The sequence below is a fragment of the Saccopteryx leptura genome, chromosome 2, assembly GCF_036850995.1.
Source record: "Saccopteryx leptura isolate mSacLep1 chromosome 2, mSacLep1_pri_phased_curated, whole genome shotgun sequence".
NCBI lineage: Eukaryota > Metazoa > Chordata > Mammalia > Chiroptera > Emballonuridae > Saccopteryx > Saccopteryx leptura.
Genome location: NC_089504.1, coordinates 200,306,223 through 200,326,032, shown reverse-complemented (window position 1 = coordinate 200,326,032; position 19,810 = coordinate 200,306,223). Strand labels below are relative to the sequence as shown.

Here is a 19,810-nt window from a genome sequence, read left to right as displayed (position 1 = left end):
CCTCCATAAAGAAAAGGAAAAATTCTTCCGTACAAAATGTTTGTCATTTTCATAAACTGGACTCAGGTAGGAAAAGTCTGAACCAGTCCAATGAAATTGAATCTTATTTAGACAGGCTACAGGGGAGAAACAGAGGAAGCTTCTAGTTAAGAGCAATGGAAAACAGCTACCCAGATGAGGACCAGCAGGCAGCTGTGATGAACTGTAACCAGCAGACAATGTGTGGTGATCGAAGAAAGCTCTTCGGGGCCTGGCAAAAGGGCCCCGAAGTGATGAGATTAAGAACTAAATTGAATTTCAGTCCCAGAAGATGGAAGAAAGGCAGAAGTTCAGTTTCCAGACATGGGCTATGAGCCAGAAGTGAAATCCCAATATACAAAGTAGCAAGCCATTTACTAGAGCTGAAGTCAGATGCAGCTCATATAGCAGGAGACTGACTGGCTGAGGAGCTGGAGCCATTGCTCTTGGCCTTGGTGAGTGCCTGGGCCTGTGATGGGGCTGATCCTGCAACAGGGGCTCTGCATGGAACTCAATAGGTTCAACTGCTCAAATCTCCCCACTTCTTTTCTTTGTTTTAATCTTACTTTTGTGAAAACAGATCACGTAAAGTTTCATAGCATTTATGACCAATATCTTATAGTCTCTTTTTAAAGGTTCATATTTGCATGGATATGAGTTTGAGGGGATTTTCAAGGTTTCACTTGTGACATTTCTTCTCAACATATTGTCATATCCTTGCTATAGAATATTATGTACAGGGCTTTGAGAAATTTTCTATTTTGCTGATGACTTTTTTAATATTATTTCTTTATTTGATTCACTCAAAAATAATTACCTTATTTCTCTAACAAATACAATTATTAATATTTTGCTTCTTGGAATCTAAGTTAGTAATATCATTAATTGCTGTACATGTGTATTTTGGGACAATGAATTCATTTTGGGTTCAGCTTGGCAGAATTATCAAAATCATCTTAATTTTATTCAGCTAATTTAACTATACCAGAAAATTAAGTCAATAGATTTTAACAAAAGCTTTCTTTTCTGGAAGTAACTACAGGATCCTGAGGAACATCTTTAAAGTACAAGTCTTGAATGATTTTGAAGTTCTTGAAGTAAGAATTTCTTTGAAGTTCAGGAAAGCCTTGATTAACAGAGAAACGACATGGAAGACACAGCCTGGGCCTTAGCCACCATTTTATAGTCGGCTTGCTTATTTATGCCTTAAGCAATCGAGACTCACTGCTCGCCACTGGCTACCTCCTAACTGATTTCAATTTGGCCCCAATCATCTAGTCCGTGCTGTAAACCAGCCCCCTTCTTTTTTTTATGTTTTTATTTTTTTATTTAATGAGAAGATGTAAGGCAGAGACAGACTCCTACATGCAACCTGGAAAGCCCACTAGAGGATGGTGCCCTACCCATCTAGGGCCCTTGCTCTGTTGCAACCGGAGCCATTTTTTTTTAGTGCCTGTGGCAGAGGTCATGGTGCCAGCTTCAGTGCCCAGGGCCAACTTGCTCCATGCAGCCATGGCTACAGGAGGGGAGGAGAGGGAGGAGAGAGAGAGAAAGAAAAGTGAGAGGGGGAGGGGTGGAGAAGCAGATGGGCACTTCTCCTGTGTGCCCAGGCCGGGAATTGAACCCGGGACTTCCACACACCAGGCTGACACTCTACCACTGAGCCAACCAACCAGGGCCCCAGTCTCTTCCCTTTTTTTCCCCCTGACTCTTCATGTATTTTCTCTTGAGCAGGTGATACAAACACCAGGCCACGACAAAGCAGCGTCAGGTGGGTGAGTAGAAGAAGCACACTCAAGGGACACTTGATCCCAGCATGGGGACAGTCAGGATTTATAAAGTGAAAGTGGAAGTCAGCCTGGAGGAGTGGGGAAGGAGAAGGCCGGGGCTCTTCGCAGAATCATTACCCCCACCCCCTACACACTGTCCATGTGGAGCAGCACAACACAGAGAGAGAAAGAGAACAAGGTGAACTTCAGGGAGAGGAGCTGCTGAAGCCCCCGCCCCCCAGCAGCCCACTTCTCTCCAGAGGCCTGAAGGTGCCTTCCTACCCCAGAGTAAGAAAGCAAAGGAGCCGAGGTTGGGACCTGGGAGAGAGGCCCCTCTCTGGGTGAGATAGACCACCAAGTGCCCTGGAAAGGGACAAGGCTGCTCTTTTTTTTTTTTTTTGTATTTTTCTGAAGTGAGAAGTGGGGAGGCAGAGAGACAGACTCCTGCATGTGTCTGTGCCTGACCAGGATCCACTTGGCAAGCAGCCCACTAGGGGGCGATGCTCTGCCCATTTGTGGTGCTGCTCCATTGCAACCAGAACCATTCTAGCACCTGAGGTGGAGGCCATGGAGCCATCCTCAGTGCCTGGGGCCAACTTTTGCTCCAATGGAGCCTTGGCTGTAGGAGGAGAAGACAGAGATAGAGAGAAAGGAGAGGGGGAAGGGTGGAGAAGCAGATGGGCGTTTCTCCTGTGTGCCCTGGCTGGGAATTGAACTGGGACTTCCACACGCTGCGCTGACGCTCTATCACTAAGCCAACCGGCCAGGGCCACTCAGTCTCCTTCTTAATGTTTCACTACTACTGTCAGATTCCTCTGAGTTGAAGAGTTTTTCAAAATGACATTTTGATATCTGAAATGTAACAATCTGTTTTTTGGGTTTTTTTTAAGTTTTTAAGAATAATCTTGACTCTAAGAAATGTTTATTACACATTTTGTTTCATGAAAAGAAGTCATTGATTCACTTTTGAATTTTTATCTAGGCTAGTGAAAAGATAAAAATGAATCTATTAGTAATTCTAATTCTATGAAATGAAGGTCCACAATAATATGTCAGACAGGTGGTTTTCTGGCATCTCTTCTTTTTAAAAAAAAAAAATTAAAAGAAAAATTTTTTTCAACTGCAGTTGATATTCATTATTATATTAGATTCGGGTGTACAGCATAGTGGTTGAACATTTATATAATTTATGAGGCCGACGTCTCCTTTCGTTGCTTGCTTTTATCCATCTGAGTGATTTAATTACATGTGACATCACATGACCCCAGAATCATAATCTGTCAGAACTAAGTTCTAGATCAGGTGGCATACTGTATGATTCTAGAATCTTACACTTGTCAGCAAACATGTACCTCCGTATCTGCCGAAAACTTATCTCTCTAGAGAAGGAAAGAAAAAAGTTTGGGTTGTGAAAAGAAACAGAATTAGAAGAGCATTTCTGGAATTCCCTTGGGCAAAAAGACAGGCCTGTAGGTTAGCCCAAAGCTTACTCACAGAATGCTCCATCCAGTTCTCTGATTTAACTGAAGCCTCTTCTCCTGAAGCTCTATCTTTTGTACCCCACAACAATGAAAGGCAAAACTAGCTTCCTATTATCACTCCCTGCAGCATTCAAATCATTACTGTCCACTATGTTGATTTAGGCTCCCATCAGATGACCATTCCAGCCTCAACTATATTGTCTCTGTCATCTCCTAACTTCCTAGACATTCATGTCTGTTTTTTAAAGACTGAAAGCTTGCTCATGGTCTTCCCTTCCATGAAAGTTCTATCATCTTCCCAGCTAACATTAGGGACTATGTGGCCAAAAAAGCTCTCTGCTACTCTCTAGCTTATTTATTTATTTATTTATTTTGTATTTTTCTGAAGTTGGAAACGGGGAGGCAGTCGGACAGACTCCTGCATGCGCCCGACCGGGATCCACCCGGCATGCCCACCAGGAGGCGATGCTCTGCCCATCTGGGGTGTTGCTCTGTGGCAACCAGAGCCATTCTAGCACCTGAGGCAGAGGCCACAGAGCCATCCTCAGCATCCAGGCCAACTTTGCTCCAATGGAGCCTTGGCTGCGGGAGGGGAAGAGAGAGACAGAGAAGAAGGAGAGGGGGAGGGGTGGAGAAGCAGATGGGCGCTTCTCTTGTGTGCCCTGGCCAGGAATCGAACCCGGGACTTCTGCACGCCAGGCCAACGCTCTACCACTGAGCCAACCGGCCAAGGCCCATACTCTCTAGCTCAAGAATTTCTTAACTTTCTAAATTCTCATGACCCTCACCTCCACCTCACATCTCTACATGCATTTTCCTAATTCCTGATATTATCATGCAGAGCAGTTCTACCCTTGAAATTTTCAACCTGAGTAACCTATGTTTTGACCTTCTACAATCTTTAGTTTTTTCATTTCTTGATCCCTCTACAGTTGCTCTTCAACTTCATTGTGAAGTCTCATCCTATGCCCACTCACTTTTCTTTTCTTTTTTTGTACCTTCTATCCTACATCCTGTGGTACCATCATTTAAATCATCATTTCACCTAAATATTTAATTCCTTTGACCCTTGCAAATGACCCTACCCCAAATCCATCCTGTTGCCTTCTCCTTTCCAACTCTAGCTAACATATTTAAAAATGTATTTTACATATTTAGTGATTAATTTATTCATTGTCTGTCTCATTTTTAATTGTATGTTCCTTGTGAGTAAGGACATTGTGTTGTTCATTTCTGCGTCTGCAGCAACAAGGACAGCGCTCAGTAAATATCTGCTGAAGATACTATTTGTGATGCCAGGGAAATCTCCTAACTGCACGCTTTAATGCCATTTCAGATTCTGAACTTCAGCTTCAACAGGGTCATCCATTCCATGCACAGCCTTTCTACATGGAATCCCCCCTGGTTTGCTTTCCTTTCCACTCCTCATTTCCTTCCTGGGAAATCTCATCCACATTATCCATGTACTGATGACTCTTGAATCCCTATCTCTAAGCCTCAAAATTCTGTGAACCCTGACAATGGAAGACTTACCAATATACCAGGTCTACCCTATCTCAAATGGAACTTTTCATACATTGGCCCCATCCTATTACCAAACAGTTCTATCTCTGTGTTCCATGGCTCAGTTAATAGCAACATATCACCCAGTTTCCCAAGCCAGAAATTTGAGTTATACTTTACTTACTTATTTCTCACTACTTCACTTATTTATACAAACGCCATGCTTTATGAATTACACCTCCTAAGTATTCTCAAATCCATCCATTCTCTTCCACTGTTATCATTCAAACACAGGCAACCATGAGCCAGCATCCAGATAAGTGGGTAGTAGCCCAATTTCCTGCCTGCAGACACCTTTTAGTCATAATCACTGATCCTTCTCCATAATTCTGATCAAGTCATGCTTCATTTAAAACCCTTCCTCCTGTAACTTCCACTGCTATTAGTAGAAGCTCCAAACACTTTAACATGGACTAAGATCTAACTCCTGCTTATCCCCTGTGCCAATGCTCAACACTTCCTCTTCTTACCCGCACTCTCACATCCTCATACACACCCTAGATGATTTAACCCTATAGCTATTCTCTCAGTTTCTCAATCTTACCAAGCTCTCCCTTGCACCTAGGACACAGAAATGTTATTCTTTGTATGGTTCAATCTTTACCTCCACTTTACCAGGTCTGTGCTAGATAGCAGGTGAGCTTAAAAATGCTATACCTCTGCTCAAAACCCTTTAGATGTTCCCTGAATCATATTTATTCATTTTCTTTAGACTTAAGGAGGAATTACAACCCACGTAACATCTGATCTGGCCCATTTACTTTTCCAGTGTCATATCTCACCAGCCTGGGGCATCCCACATTACATTTCAGCCACCATGAACCAGTTGCAGGTCCTAAACCCCAACAAGCCTTCACTTGTATCTTGCAGCCAGCCTATATGCACATGCTGTTCTCTGCTCCACTGGTCTGGCAATCTCTGACTATCCTTCAGAACTTAGTGGTCTACGTTTCTTCTTGAGAATATTTCCTTGGCCCCAAGGCAATCACTAGCTGCCTACTCCCATTACTGATCTAGTTCAGGCGTTCCTCCCTCAGAGTGCCTGGAGCACACCCTATGTACCACTGCACTTACTTCAACCATAAGGCAATTTTGTTTAGTGGTCTGTTTTGCTGACCAGACTATCACTTTCCTGAGATGAAAGAGTATATTATTCTCAGTATCTAGAGACGTCCTTAACAGTTAGAAGCTGCTTCATTAACATTTTTGGTAAAAATAAATAAATCAACAAATAATAGGTGAATAAGTAAATGAGTAGATGAGGAGAGACATTGTATTGAAGTCCCTGTGAAAACATTCATGCCCTGCGTTATACTGGGAATATCTCCGGAGGACATTTCGGGTTCATCCTCTTTTTTATTAGCAGAAAAGCAGGCCCAGTATCTCACGGAAAATGCACCAATTGAAGCAATCAGTTGGCTAACGTATGCTTTCTTCTGAAAATGCTAATGTCCAGGTAATTCTTATATACCTTAATAACAATTTATTTACCTAAATTGCCTTTTCTCCTAACACCCAACAAAGACCGCTCCACTGCATGAATAGGAACTTTGTATGTCAGGGAAGAGAGATGATCTGGCCTGGGTATATCTTAAAAGTTTCCCAAATTATCCTGATAAGTAGCCATAGTTGAGAATTGCTACTCTTCAGCACTTCTCAAACTTTATTGTGCACACACCTCTCCTGGGGTCTCTACTAAAACTGCAGCTGCAGATTCAGTACAGCTGAGGAGAAGCCTGAGAATCTGTATTTGCCGATAAAGGATGCTGCTGGTCCATGGACCACACTTTGAATAGCAAAGATCTATATAGTTATTCTCCTCTCGCTGCAGGCTTTTTTATTTTTAGGGCTTAATCCATGGTGAGGAAGGGGCTAACAGTGAGGGTCTGAGAGGACGCACAGAGTAGGTATGGGTTCAAATCCAGGTGTGCCTGTCGGTAGATTTTGCTTTACAGGAAATGTGGACCCAAGTGCCTATTTCTGATTGTGCTCATTGTAACTGATCCACAGGCTAAACTGTCACCTCCTATGCTAAGATAGAGCACAATAGTCAAGGCAAGTATTAATAAGGCATGATACTTCTAAAATGTACTATTCTCTTGTCCTCTCCTTCTCTCTCTTTTTGGGCCACACCTTTCTCTTTAAGAATGTACTGACTGTTTTTTGAGTCCCAATAGACAGTTTTAAATAGCACATTTCTAACATTCATGAAAGAACACAGGCAATGGAATATATCTGTGCATTACACCTATGGGGCCTCCCCTGAAGGACACATAGATGAAATGGGCTGTCATTAGCCTTTGCTGTTTCTCTGTAAAATGAGCCACTTTTAATTCTAATTTTGTAGATAAGGAAAATTGAATGCAGAAAGCTCAATTGACTTAATTAAGATCACATGCTAACAAACACAAGGATGTGGCCAAAACTGACATCTTAGATCTCCCAAGCTAAGTTAGTGTAGTGGAACAAGCAGCAAATCTTTCAAAAGACTGTGCCTTAATTATTCATAACACTTGCATCTCTTTGAAATAAAGTTTACTATTTAACAATCTTTCTCCTGAACATTCTAGTCATCTAGTTATTAACTTACATTGTTCATAAAAGAATTCAAAGTAGCCTTAAAGAATACATAAAATAAGTTAATTTATATACATTAGATGGGAAAGAAAAAGGACAGGAATAATGCCAGTGAATCAAATGTATACAAAGAGGTCCTAAAATTATGGGTTAAATTATTTGACTCTTACAGTTAATGTGAAAAGGGAAACATTTCACAGAACCCATATGAAAAACCAACACATTTTTCAGAAACAGGATTATCCCTGGTAACAGTTCTCTGCTAGACCCAGTAGTCTGATTTTGACTCAGAGATGACTGTTCCATCTGGCATTACTCTCCCACTTATAATTCTGACTTCTTCCCAAAGGTAAACCCCAAAGCATGCAAGCAAGCAATGCTGCCAACGTCTAATTCTGAAAAAAATTTTAACTTGCTAGTTGATTTACTATTTTCCATAGATCTTTTTTCATCAATATAACTCTAACATAATCCAATAATAACCACTCACTCAAATTGAGAAGTTTGAGTTAGGTTGGTTAGCAAAGATTTGGTAGACACTGAAAACTACACATACTCATTTTGAATTGTAAAAATAAAAATCAATGGATTCAACATTTAATATCAAGCATAAGATCAAAATATAAGATAATTATAAATGGACATAAAAGATAGAAAAAAGGGATGAGTGGTTTTTTTTTAACTGTCTTACTGATTTAAAATTTGCACATCATAAATTAACCCAATTATTTTTAGTAAATGTATACAATTGTGCAACCATACCACAATCTAATTTTAGAATACTTTCATCACCCTGAAAAGTTCTCTTGTGCCCATTTGCAGGAATCCTTTTTCTACCCTAAACTCTAAGAAGCAACTGTTATTCTGCTTTTTCTACAATACAACAGCTACTCTACAATTTTGCCTTTTCTGGAACTTCACATAAATAGAATGATATACTATGCAGTCTTTAGGTCTGGTTTATGTCACTTAGCATAATATTTTTGAGGTTCATCCACATCATTGCATATGTCATAATTTGTGTCTTTTTATTGTCGTGTAGTATTTCTCTTCATAACTGTGCCACATTTTGTTTACTCGACTGTTGATGACAGCAGAGTTTTTATATGCTTTGGCAAACATAAATAATGCAGTAATTGAGGATGACATAAACGTGCTTGCAAGGACATGTGTTTTCATTTATTTTTATTTTTTTTGTATTTTTCTGAAGTTGGAAATGGGGAGGCAGTCAGACAGACTCCTGCATGCTCCCGACTGGGATCCACCTGGCATGCCCACCAGGGGGCGATGCTCTGCCCATCTGGGGCATCGCTCTGTGGCAACCAGAGCCATTCTAGCGCCTGAGGCAGAGGCCACAGAGCCATCCTCAGTGCCCGGGCCAACTTTGCTCCAGTGGAGCCTTGGCTGTGGGAGGGGAAGAGAGAGACAGAGAAGAAGGAGAGGGGGAGGGGTGGAGAAGTAGATGGGTGCTTCTCCTGTGTGCCCTGGCTGGAAATCGAACCCGGGACTCCTGCATGCCAGGCCTACGCTCTACCACTGAGCCAACCAGCCAGGGCCTGTTTTCATTTCTTTTAGGTAAATACTTATGAGTGAAATCGCTGGTTGCATATGTCTAATTTTCATAAAAATTGTCAAAGAGTTTTCCAAAATGGTTTTTTACAATTTGAACTGGAATGTAGTGAAATATTTTACATTCCACCAGCAATGCATGATGGTTCCGGTTTCTCCACATCCTCAGTAACACTTGGTGTTGTCTATCTGTTTTGTGCTAGCCACTCTAGTAGGTACAAGGTCAGGAGGTTTGCAAAAAGGGAATTTATTCCAATTTTCAGTCAGTCAGAAATAGGATCAATATTTGCCTCTATACCTGACCCCTTGCTCTCTCTATCTCCTTTTCTGAATAGTGTCAGAGAATAAAGTTTTCCAGGATTTTAAAGCTGTGTAATTTTCCCATATGATCTAATTCCATTTTGCAGTTTTCTTTAAATAATCTTAAAAACTTTATCAAGCTTAGTTTCATATTATATCAAAAGCTTATTGAAAAGCACCTTGGATTTGATGATAAGTAGGACAGCACAAGACCTTTCAACTACAGAGGAACCTTCCCATGTCTCTCAATCTAAAATGTTGAAGGTCAGGGTCCTTATTCCAGCTAATCCCCTTTAAATACAGGCAATTTTGCCTGACCAGGCGGTGGCGCAGTGGATAGAGCATCGGATTGGGATGCTGAGGACCCAGGTTTGAGACCCTGAGGTCGCCAGCTTGAGCGCGGGCTCATCTGGTTTGAGCAAAGCTCACCAGTTTGGACCCAAGGTTGCTGGCTCAAGCAAGGGGTTACTCTGTTTGCTGAAGGCCCGTGGTCAAGGCACACATGAGAAAGCAATCAGTGAACAACTAAGGTGTCGCAATGCGCAACAAAAAATTGATGATTGATGCTTCTCATCTCTCCGTTCCTGTCTGTCTGTCCCTGTCTATCCCTCTCTCTGACTATCTCTGTCTCTGTAAAAAAATAATAATAAATAAATAAATATAGGCAATTTTTGCAGCTGTAAACCAAACCTTCGGATTCCAAATAAGCTTGTAAGGCATTGAAACTTTTCTTTTTCTTTAACTACTTAATTCAACTTATCTATGTTTTCCATACTTTGACCAAGAATTAAAAAAAGTGATGGTGTACTAGTGCTTAAAAACAACCCAGAAGGTAAGAAAAATGTTATATATGTGTGTGTGTGTGTGTGTGTGTAGATATTACATAATTGGTTTCTTTCTTGGAAAGAATTTGATTGACAGATTCTGATTTTGACTGGAGAATTTTTTTTTTTTTTCTGAGGTTGGAAACGGGGAGGCAGTCAGACAGACTCCCGCATGCGCCCGACCGGGATCCACCCGGCTCTGCCCATCTGGGGCGTCGCTCTGTTGCAATCAGAGCCATTCTAGCACCTGAGGCAGAGGCCACAGAGCCATCCTCAGTGCCCGGGCAAACCTTGCTTCAATGGAGCCTTGGCTGTGGGAGGGGAAGAGAGAGACAGAGAGGAAGGAGAGGGGGAGGGGTGGAGAAGCAGATGGGTGCTTCTCCTGTGTGCCCTGGCTGGGAATCGAACCCGGGATTCTTGCACACCAGGCCGATGCTCTACCACTGAGCCAACCAGCCAGGGCCCTTGACTGGAGAATTTTTAAAGCAAATATTGCTACACAATTTTCAGAAGAATGGTGTCAGGGAAGCCGCCCAAAGCTAACTGCCACACACCACATTTAAATGAACAAAGATGCACTTAGGTAGCCTTTTCCTGAAGATACCTGCTGCTTTCTTACTATCTGAAGGGTGTTTTTCAAACATAACTGCATAGCAAAATAACCTCATCTTTTACTGTGAAGAGTTGTACTTTGGCTGGCAGCCCTCAGAAGTCCATCTGCAATAATTTATCTAGTGCCCTTTTTCATTATGGAGGTTTTTGGAGTATTCATAGGTAAGAAAGGGGAGACCATGGCCCACAGAGTGGCAGAGATTCCTTGTTGTTGTTAAGAAAAGTCAAGTGGGTGCCAAGATATTTAGCCTAGGCCTAGGAGAATCAGAATCTGGCCCTTGCAGAAATGACCGGCTATTTGAAAGTTTCATTGACTTTATAGATCACAGTTCAAGCCACACAAAATTGATAATAAATCAGAATGTGACATATCCCTCGTGCTGAATATATCTTTCAGGTGAAATATGTATTCATATCTCCTTTCTTTGTATTAATAATTAAGTACTCATCAGAAGTTTGCTTGGTTAGTACAGAATTGAAGGAAGTGTGTAGTTCTGAGAGGCTGCATCCTGGTCTCGATGCTCCATGAGCCCAGCTCTCAGGGCTGCCCCAGCTGTGCAGGGGACAGCCTGCACTGTACCACAGGTGGCCTGCTTCTCTCTTGTGAACTGGATTGCTCATCTTGGCTCCTCTGTCCCTAAAGATTTTAGGACTACACTGCTAAAATTTTGCTTCTTCAGATCCCTTCATTCCATGCTCTTTGATTTACTAAAATAAGTCATTGGTTTCAGGAATTAAGAAATATTTTCCTCAGCCTGGATTTAAATATTTCAACTCCCTGAGAGTTATCATATGTTGTTTAACAGGTGGGAAAGCAATCTGCTTTCATATACCATATGCCTAGGCCCAAGGTATTAATAAGTTTGACAGACTTCTAGTCATCTTTGAAGCAACATGAGAAAGTGGTCATGAACACAGACTCTGGATTCACAGATCCTGGGCTGGGATCCCAACCCAAGTTTCTTCATCTGCAAAAAAGAAAGGATAATGGTACCTACCTCAGTGTCACTATAAGGATCAAATGTATTAATACAGGTTAAGTGCTTAAAATAGTGCCAGACACGAAACGTTGTTAGCTATTATTATTCTAATTCATTATCTTCTATTTTTATTTTATTACTCTATTATTTTATCATTCTTCTACATTCTATTATTATATTCTTCTATTAATCTGTTTAACATTCCTTCCTTATACCTATATATTAAATAACTCAATTTACTTATAAAACAGTTTGGTCAAAAACACTGTGCGTGCGCATTTTAATTCTTCAAAGATAGTTTTAAAATAAAGGAATTATGGAAGGTGTATTATTAGTTCTCTATTGCTGCTATAATAAATTTTCATAAATTTAGTGGCTTAAAACAGCACAAGTTTATTATCTTCTAGTTCTGAAGGTCAGAAGTCTAAAAAGGGTCGGCAGGGCTGCATGCTTTTCAGATGCTCCAGGGGAGAGCCATTCCTCTCCATCCAGCTTCTAGAGGCTACATATATTCTTTGGCTTGTAGCCACATCTCTGCTGCCTCTGCTTCTGTTGTCACATCTTGTTCTCTGATTCTGACTCCCTTCCTCCCTATCCCTTAAAAAAAACCCTGTGACTACATAACCCTATCCAGGTAATTCTGTATTATCTCTCCATTTCAAGATCTGTAACTCAATCTCATTTGCAAAATTCCTTTTACCATATAAGGTAACATATTCACAGGATCCAGGGATAGAATGAAGATGCCTTTAGAGAGGCATTTTCTGCCTGGATGATCTCTGAGATGACTTAAACCAGTGATATCCAACCAGAGGAGATTATGCTGCCCCAAGGAACATTTGGCAATATCCGGAGACATTTTTAGTTGTCACAATGGGGTGGGTGTTACTGGACATCGAGTGGGTAGAGTCCAGGGATACTGTTAAACATCCTATAATGTAGAGAACAGCCACCTCCCCTAATGAAGAATTATCCAGCCTAAAATGTTAACAGTGATGAAGCAGAGAACCCCTGATGAAAAGCATTTGATTGCTTGAAAACTGAATGAGTAAGGTACAATGCAATGGGAGCCAGAACAGAATTTAGATTTAGAAAAGTTTGAGAAATAACATATAAGCTCTATAACTACATGTTTTTGACAATCTTGTATGGTAAATAAGAGATGAATAACATTACTCATACTTTAATAGTAGGGTTTTAAACAGTACCTTGTTATTTGTTAAGTAGTTTCTTTTATTTTAGGTCTGGTATAATCTTTCACACTGCTACATTTCATATATAGACAAGTTAAAGTGTTTATTATAAACATTATTTTATATATATTATGAATACTTAAATTCATAGATGCTCAAATTTAAGTACTTAACATCAAACAGATTTCAAGGTGACCCACAACCTTTTAAAATATTTTATTTTTGCCTTGATATGGTGCCTTGAGTTCACAGGATCAAAGAGGGAAGTACACTTACTATGATAATCCCTTCCACTAGGAGAAAAATTTAAGTTAAAATCAACTTTCACTTAAAGGGACACTTTAAGGATCAACATTTAATTTTTCAATTCTCAAGGATTTCTGTACTCTGGTTTGAATTTTCCCAGCCTTTTTACAGTAATTTATAGAATTGCTAGTAGGAGATATGATATGTTTTGCAATACTGTTTCCCATCTTCCTTTTCCTTCCCATTCACTCTACTATTCTCATTCTCTCCTTTTCTTTATTACCAGTTTTTCTGTTCAAGATTTCCCCTAGAGTTTTCTTAATTTGCAGCAACTTCTAAAATCAACAGTTGTATTACCTATGGCATAAAAGATTTCTTAACCAGCAGAAGACTGTGTGTGTATGCACAAGTGTGAAAATTGTATCCATAAGGGTAAATTTGAACATTTTTCACTCTGAAAGAATAACTATGAATATAAAAGTATTCTAACAGATTGTGAACCGATAGAGCAGAATGAAGAAAAACACAAAGCTATTCAGCAACCTTGTTTACCACTGAAGCTATTTTTACTGTTTACATTTCTCTGCCAAGACACAGTTCTACGAGGTGTTTTACATTTGGTATGATTTCCAAGCTACAGTGAAAGGATACAGGTTAAATACATTTTAATGAATTGAGACTTGCCAAACACTATTAAACAAGCCGAAGTCATACCCCAAAACATTAAGTCACATCTAAGATTGTAGGTTTCATATATCGCATTGTTCATCGGTGTGGGTACCACTAGAGGCGGAGTCTGTGTGCCTACCTATCAGCCAAAGGATCCAATTTCTTCAAAAACAAAATGCAAGAAAAGAGAAAGAGAGAGAGAGAAAAGAAGAGTGTGAGGGAAAAGAGAAGACACTCTGTGAAAGAGACGTAAGAGACACATCAGGTGTATTAAGGACTGAGAAGCTTAGAGATAATTAGAGGTCAACACATAAGTGGAAGTTTTACAAAACAGGATGGCATGAGCGTACAATCAGGCAGCTGACAGAGGGAAAGGAGGGCGAGGATTTGCAGAGAGAACAAATGATAACTTTGACAACTTGAGTAAATATCAACTCTGGCACAGGGACCCTGGACATCTCCCAGACGAAATACCTGTACAACCATTTCCCTGGGGAAAAAAGGAACTTCGGTTGTTTCTGGGAAAGCTCATGGAAAGTGTCTGTTATGATGTTGAGCAGCAAATGGCTCTTATTTCAATCAGGTAGCCCTGAAGCTGCCCACAGCATGTCTCAGATGTATGTATAGCAGATGCAATGAAGGTCCCACACTAAATAAATAAATAAATAAATAATGATGATAAATCAGAAAGTAACACAGAAATGCAAAGGAGCACATATTTGGGATATTAGACTGTAAGCTTTAATCACAAGGTATTTTCCCATCATTATTTTGCAAAGGTGAGTGAATAACAAAAACCCAGATAAGAATATCCAACAGCAAATGGTTAAATACCATTTAGGACAGGTTATTTCTTGGGAGGAAGTTTAGAATCTCTTGTCAAAGGGCATTAATGTTGAGTTGATATCCAGGGTGCTGTGCCTAGCTACAACTTTCTTCTCCTTGTCAAAATGCTCTTCTTTTTTTCACCGCACTCCATTGGATGTGGCTTCTGCAACTCTTTACACTTCTTTGACTTTCCTTTACCTTCTACTCTAAATTTTTGATACCTCATAAGTTCAGCCATTATACCTCTTCTCTTTTTCTTCTGAGAACTCAAATACTTACTCCAAAGGTTCAGCTATCGCCCCTGAGCCGACAGATCCTAAAGCCACCCCGAGAGAGATTCTCTAATCCTCCATCTCTACTTTCCTGCTGTCTAGCCCCTCCTATATGTTATTCCCTCTGGCTTAGACTCAACATGTCCAAATCCATACTGATCACATCCCTCCCTAAAACAAACTTACTTCCTAACTTCTCTATTTCTCTGTACCCTGATACTATTCTCTTGAGTCCCTTTGGTTTTCTAAGTTGGTGTCATTTCCAAATTATTCATAACCTTCATATAGCAAGTCAGTTGTTTCAAAACATCCAATTCTCCCTTCACACTGCCCCACAGCTGTCTCAGCCTACCACAATGATCTCCCCAACTCACATCTGAATTACAGCCGCAGCCCCTACCTGCCCACCCTTGCTGGCTTATCACTTCTCACTTGATCCAGCCAGCTTAGTATTCCCAGAATCGTGTTTCAACTTTTGCCTTACAAAGTGACCTACTCAGAAAATATCCATTTCCCTGTTATTACAACATCAAGGTGAAACACAGATTTTCAAAGCTCTCAATAATGTGCCGCTATCCATCGTGTCTACATTTTCAGTTCTTCCCAACAACATGGTTTATTCCTGTTCTTTCCTCTTGTTGGAAATTCCTTCTTCTGTATCTCTACTTCCAAATAAAAAGCTAGCAATATACATGTAGTTAGTTCTTTATCTCCCTACCATACACTGCAGGGCTGAAAAGAGTAAGTTCTTCTTAGAATAAATAAATTAATTAACCTATGATTTAAATACATTTTTATTTTTCTTGACTATAAATGTGTGATCTATAATGAATAAAATCATAAACAGGGCAAATTTAGAGATAAAGCTATTAGCATTTGATTTTTAAGTGTTATACATTAATTATGAAACTATGAAATTTAAAAGTCATCTGCTTACCTGATTTGATGCAGTCTGATGACTTGCAAATACCATCTAGAGAAAGGAGGTGTATACGTAAGTATGAGACATGTTTTCTCATTTCTCCCTGTCTTTTGTTCTTCTAAAAACTGCTAAATATATAATCAGTTCTGTAAAGCAACAACTGAACTTGAGCATTACATATCATTATTAACAGTTTTAAAAAGTGGAGGAATAAAGTGGAAAAATCCTAAATTTAAAATTTTCATTATGAAGAAAAATGTATTTATTACATCATCACTACCCACTAAGCTATAGGTTTTTTTAATAGAAATAATCAGTTGTTTTAGTCTGGCAATCATGTTTTGTTTGTTTGTTTGTTTGCCATTAAGGAACCTATCTTTTCTAATTCTTATTGTGAAACAATTCTAAGATTCAAATTAGACCTCTTAAATTCCTGTGAAGCCCTTTAGAATTTCAATGACACACAAAAAAATTGACTAATTGAAGTTGGCCACAAAATTGTGTATGCTTTTTAATCAAATAAAATTATACATGAGAATCCTCATAAAGCATGAGTGCATTAAATATACATGGCAATTAATAGTTTAGCTCAAACATAAAAGACACTGTATTTTAGTCAAAGTTAATTGTCTTGACATAATGCTGTTATATTTCATAAATGAATCTGTAAAGCACTATCTTTCATTTGTCTTTCTCCTTACTGCACTGGTAAATGCGATAAGCATAACAGGAAGATTTCACTCTTTCGCCATCTATGTGAACACAGGGGTGGGGGTAACTCACCATCACAGGTTGCATAGAGCGCTATCATCGTCACAGCGATGACAGTGAGGAGCAGGACGAGGACAGAGAGACTGATCTCCAATGGGGTCCACCGCTGTTTCTTCTTTGGCTTTGGTGTGTTGATATCAGTTATATCCATCTGACTTTCTGATCTGCCCATCACTTAAAATCTGCAAAAAGTTAAAAAAAAATTTAAATACTAATAACAAATTAACAAAAAGGTAAAAAAGAAGAGATTAAGCAATATTCCAAATGTTTAATGTGGTTGAATAAAAGTAAAGGTTAATTTATTTTAAATAAGAAATAAAAGTTTCTGGTTGAAAGTCATAATTTTTATTCTGACAGCAAAGACTACAGAGCCAGATGAATGTGACAGGTCTTTATGACAACCTTTTTTATTTTTTAATATATATATTCACAGAAGATCCAAGCAAAATTAGACAGGGAGACTCAGTTAAATACTCACATAGGATTTCTTCAGAAATTCACAAGCAAATGATTGTTGTACCATCAGTAAGGAAAGTTTTAAACCACTTGTCTGAACTTTGGACAATGTCAAAGGTGAAATTTATATCTTGTTCTAGTGGCTTCCTTTATAAGCTCAGATATCAATGACTAACACTTTGAGGTTTTGACTAAGCAATAATGTGAAATAGATAAAAGTAAAAAGAAACAGTTTTTTAGTCTTAAAAAAACAACTTTTGATTTTACAGTTCAAAATTATGACTACTGCTGATATAGGTATCTATTAACTGGTTAGACAACATTCTGAAAATGGTCACTTACTGGAAAAAAAGTCAGTGTTTTACCTGCAGGGATGAAAGGTATTAACCAGAATCTCTTTGAGCAGCTGAAGAAGAAAAAAAATATGTTCAAAAAATTCTACCTTGTAGGTCAGGGTAACAATGGTTAAGATGTTTATTTAACTTGTATTTAAATTAACATTAATACTTCTACTAATAATAACTGACATTTATTGAGAATTTCTCAAGTGTCAGACACAGTTCTTCATGTTTTTCATGTACTAATTCATTTAATCTTTGTAAGATAGATGTTAATATTCTAATCTTACACCTTAGGAAAGTAACACACAGAAAAGTCAGGTAATTTGCTCATGGTACACAACTAGTAAATGTTTTTTATAAAGAACCATTTGGTCACTGTTTGACACAAAATTGCATCATTATACAATAAAAGCTACTTTAGATCATACTGCATAAGGTTGGGGGGGAATTCAAGGGAAATAAACCTAAAAATCAAATTTCATTGTTCCTTTTAAAAGCCTACCGATTCTCTATGGGTCATCTCCCAAAGCCCAGACAACTTCAATTTTTCTGCAGGGCTGTAGAAAAGAGCATTGTAAACTAAAAGATTAGTTTTTCATAGCTTGATACAAATTAAGCATATAATTTAGTTCCTAGATGAAGTAACTGCTCAGAATTGCTCTTGCAGTTAAAGATATTTGTTGAACACACACTGTTCCCTGAGGGTGTGTTTTACAAAAACTGAGGCACAGGATAAAGTAGAAACAGAGGTTTACATTCAAAGTGTGGTCTGGGAGATCCAAAAGATAACTAGAAATTTAATCTCTCTGGTAAATTATTAAGTGAATCACAACTGGACTTTAAAGTTCTGGATACAAAGTCTGGAGCGAGCTTTTCCCTTGATTATATGGGATTATAAGCAAGGCCAGACTTTCAAATAAAAAATTTTATTAGACCATGAAAACCATGTCTTCTAAATAAAAGAGGAATGTAATGTACCTGAATGCTAAAATGTCTTCCTCAATGGTTATGTAACTCATTGGCTTTTTCTCACAGCCCCTGAGGTTATGATATGGAATTGCATTGATTGCAGTCCTTGTAGTTTTATTAGGAGTGGTGGAGAAAAGAAAAGGTGGAAACAAATTTAGCACTAAGACATCATACAGAGATAAACAATTTTGCCAGTTTCCCCAGAAGGAGCCAAGACTGACCTAAAGAATATCTAAACGTTAATAATATTTGCATAAGTATTTCCCTTTCTTGAGTATTTCTCCCCTTGTTCTAACAATATTTCAGAAGACAATCTAAAAAAATATTGTCCTGGTTTATAATGACCCACTTCTCTTTTTAGTTCTTTGCAACAACAATCAGTTTCTCCAATAAAACTTAGGGCCAAGAACCAGGGCAACCATGGGGTTAAGTTAAAGGTGCACTTTAGCACCACCAGGCTTCTGCAGGAAACTTCTGGGCTCTTGAATATTTTGCACCTAAGGTGGCAGAAATTGGTGGGAATCAAAGTCCTTTTACCTATGCCAGAAGTGTATAAGCTTTGAATCACCTGCAAAATTTTACCTTTCTTGTACTGTAAATGTCAGTCTTTTGTTCTTAAGTAGCACTTTTCAACAGCACAGAGCAAAAGCAGAAATAGTGCAAGTCTAACTTCTTAATTAACTTTGTTACTCATTTCCAGTTAGCTCTGGTGGATTTAATATCTTCTTTGAAAGAAATAGAGGTCAGAATCTTGAACTTCAAGATGAAACATATCACTAACCCCCACCCAGATACTTGAACATCCCACACTCAACCAATCCAACACCATTTGGGAGAGGGTTTGGAAAGGACAGCAATTACACGAAAGAAGAGAGAGAGAGAGAGAGAGAGAGAGAGAGAGTGTGTGTGTGTGTGTGTGTAGCTGATACTCGTAGTCCCAATAAAACAGGGATATGCCAAAACATATTTCACCTTAACTGGAGATGTGTTAGAAAGCTTAAACAGAAAAGTAGCTACTTTCACAGAAGGAGAGAATAAAGAATTAAGAGATCTAACCGCAAAGAACCCTATAAGCCAGTTTAACATCATCCAAAGAATAAATGATTATTTTGCTTAAGTAGAAACCGAATTTCAAAGCAATATAAAGTAGCAATGCTTATACCAGTTGAGAATACACACCACTTTATCGCATAGTCAAATACAGGAATTTAGAGCATATTGGTTTGTTAAAAGAAAGCTAACAAGCCTAAGCAATTTTCATCTTCACAGCACATTATTACTACATTAACATTTAGGCAAGTGCCTGAGGGTACACTATGCAATTACAGTTTGTATTATGGAAACTGAGGCACAGGAAGCGGGAGAAACAGGCTCTGGGTTTAGACTGTAGCTTCAGAAGCAGAGGAAGCAGGTACTTAAGAGAAATCATTTCTTTCTTTTCCAGGGACAA

The 19,810-nt window shown here is 39.0% G+C and overlaps 1 protein-coding gene across 3 annotated transcripts in view; it reads right to left on the bottom strand.

Annotated features, from left to right (window-relative positions):
* Positions 1 to 19,810, bottom strand: part of MME (membrane metalloendopeptidase) — a 120,250-nt gene that overhangs the window by 99,066 nt on the left and 1,374 nt on the right. For all 3 annotated transcript variants that reach the window (XM_066369915.1, XM_066369914.1, XM_066369916.1), the window contains exons 2-3: positions 16,607 to 16,776; positions 15,839 to 15,874 (exon numbers count right to left, since the gene is read on the bottom strand). In XM_066369915.1, the coding sequence (XP_066226012.1) occupies positions 15,839 to 15,874; positions 16,607 to 16,766 (196 nt within the window). In that variant the 5' untranslated portion in view covers positions 16,767 to 16,776. The remainder of the gene's footprint in view (positions 1 to 15,838; positions 15,875 to 16,606; positions 16,777 to 19,810) is intronic.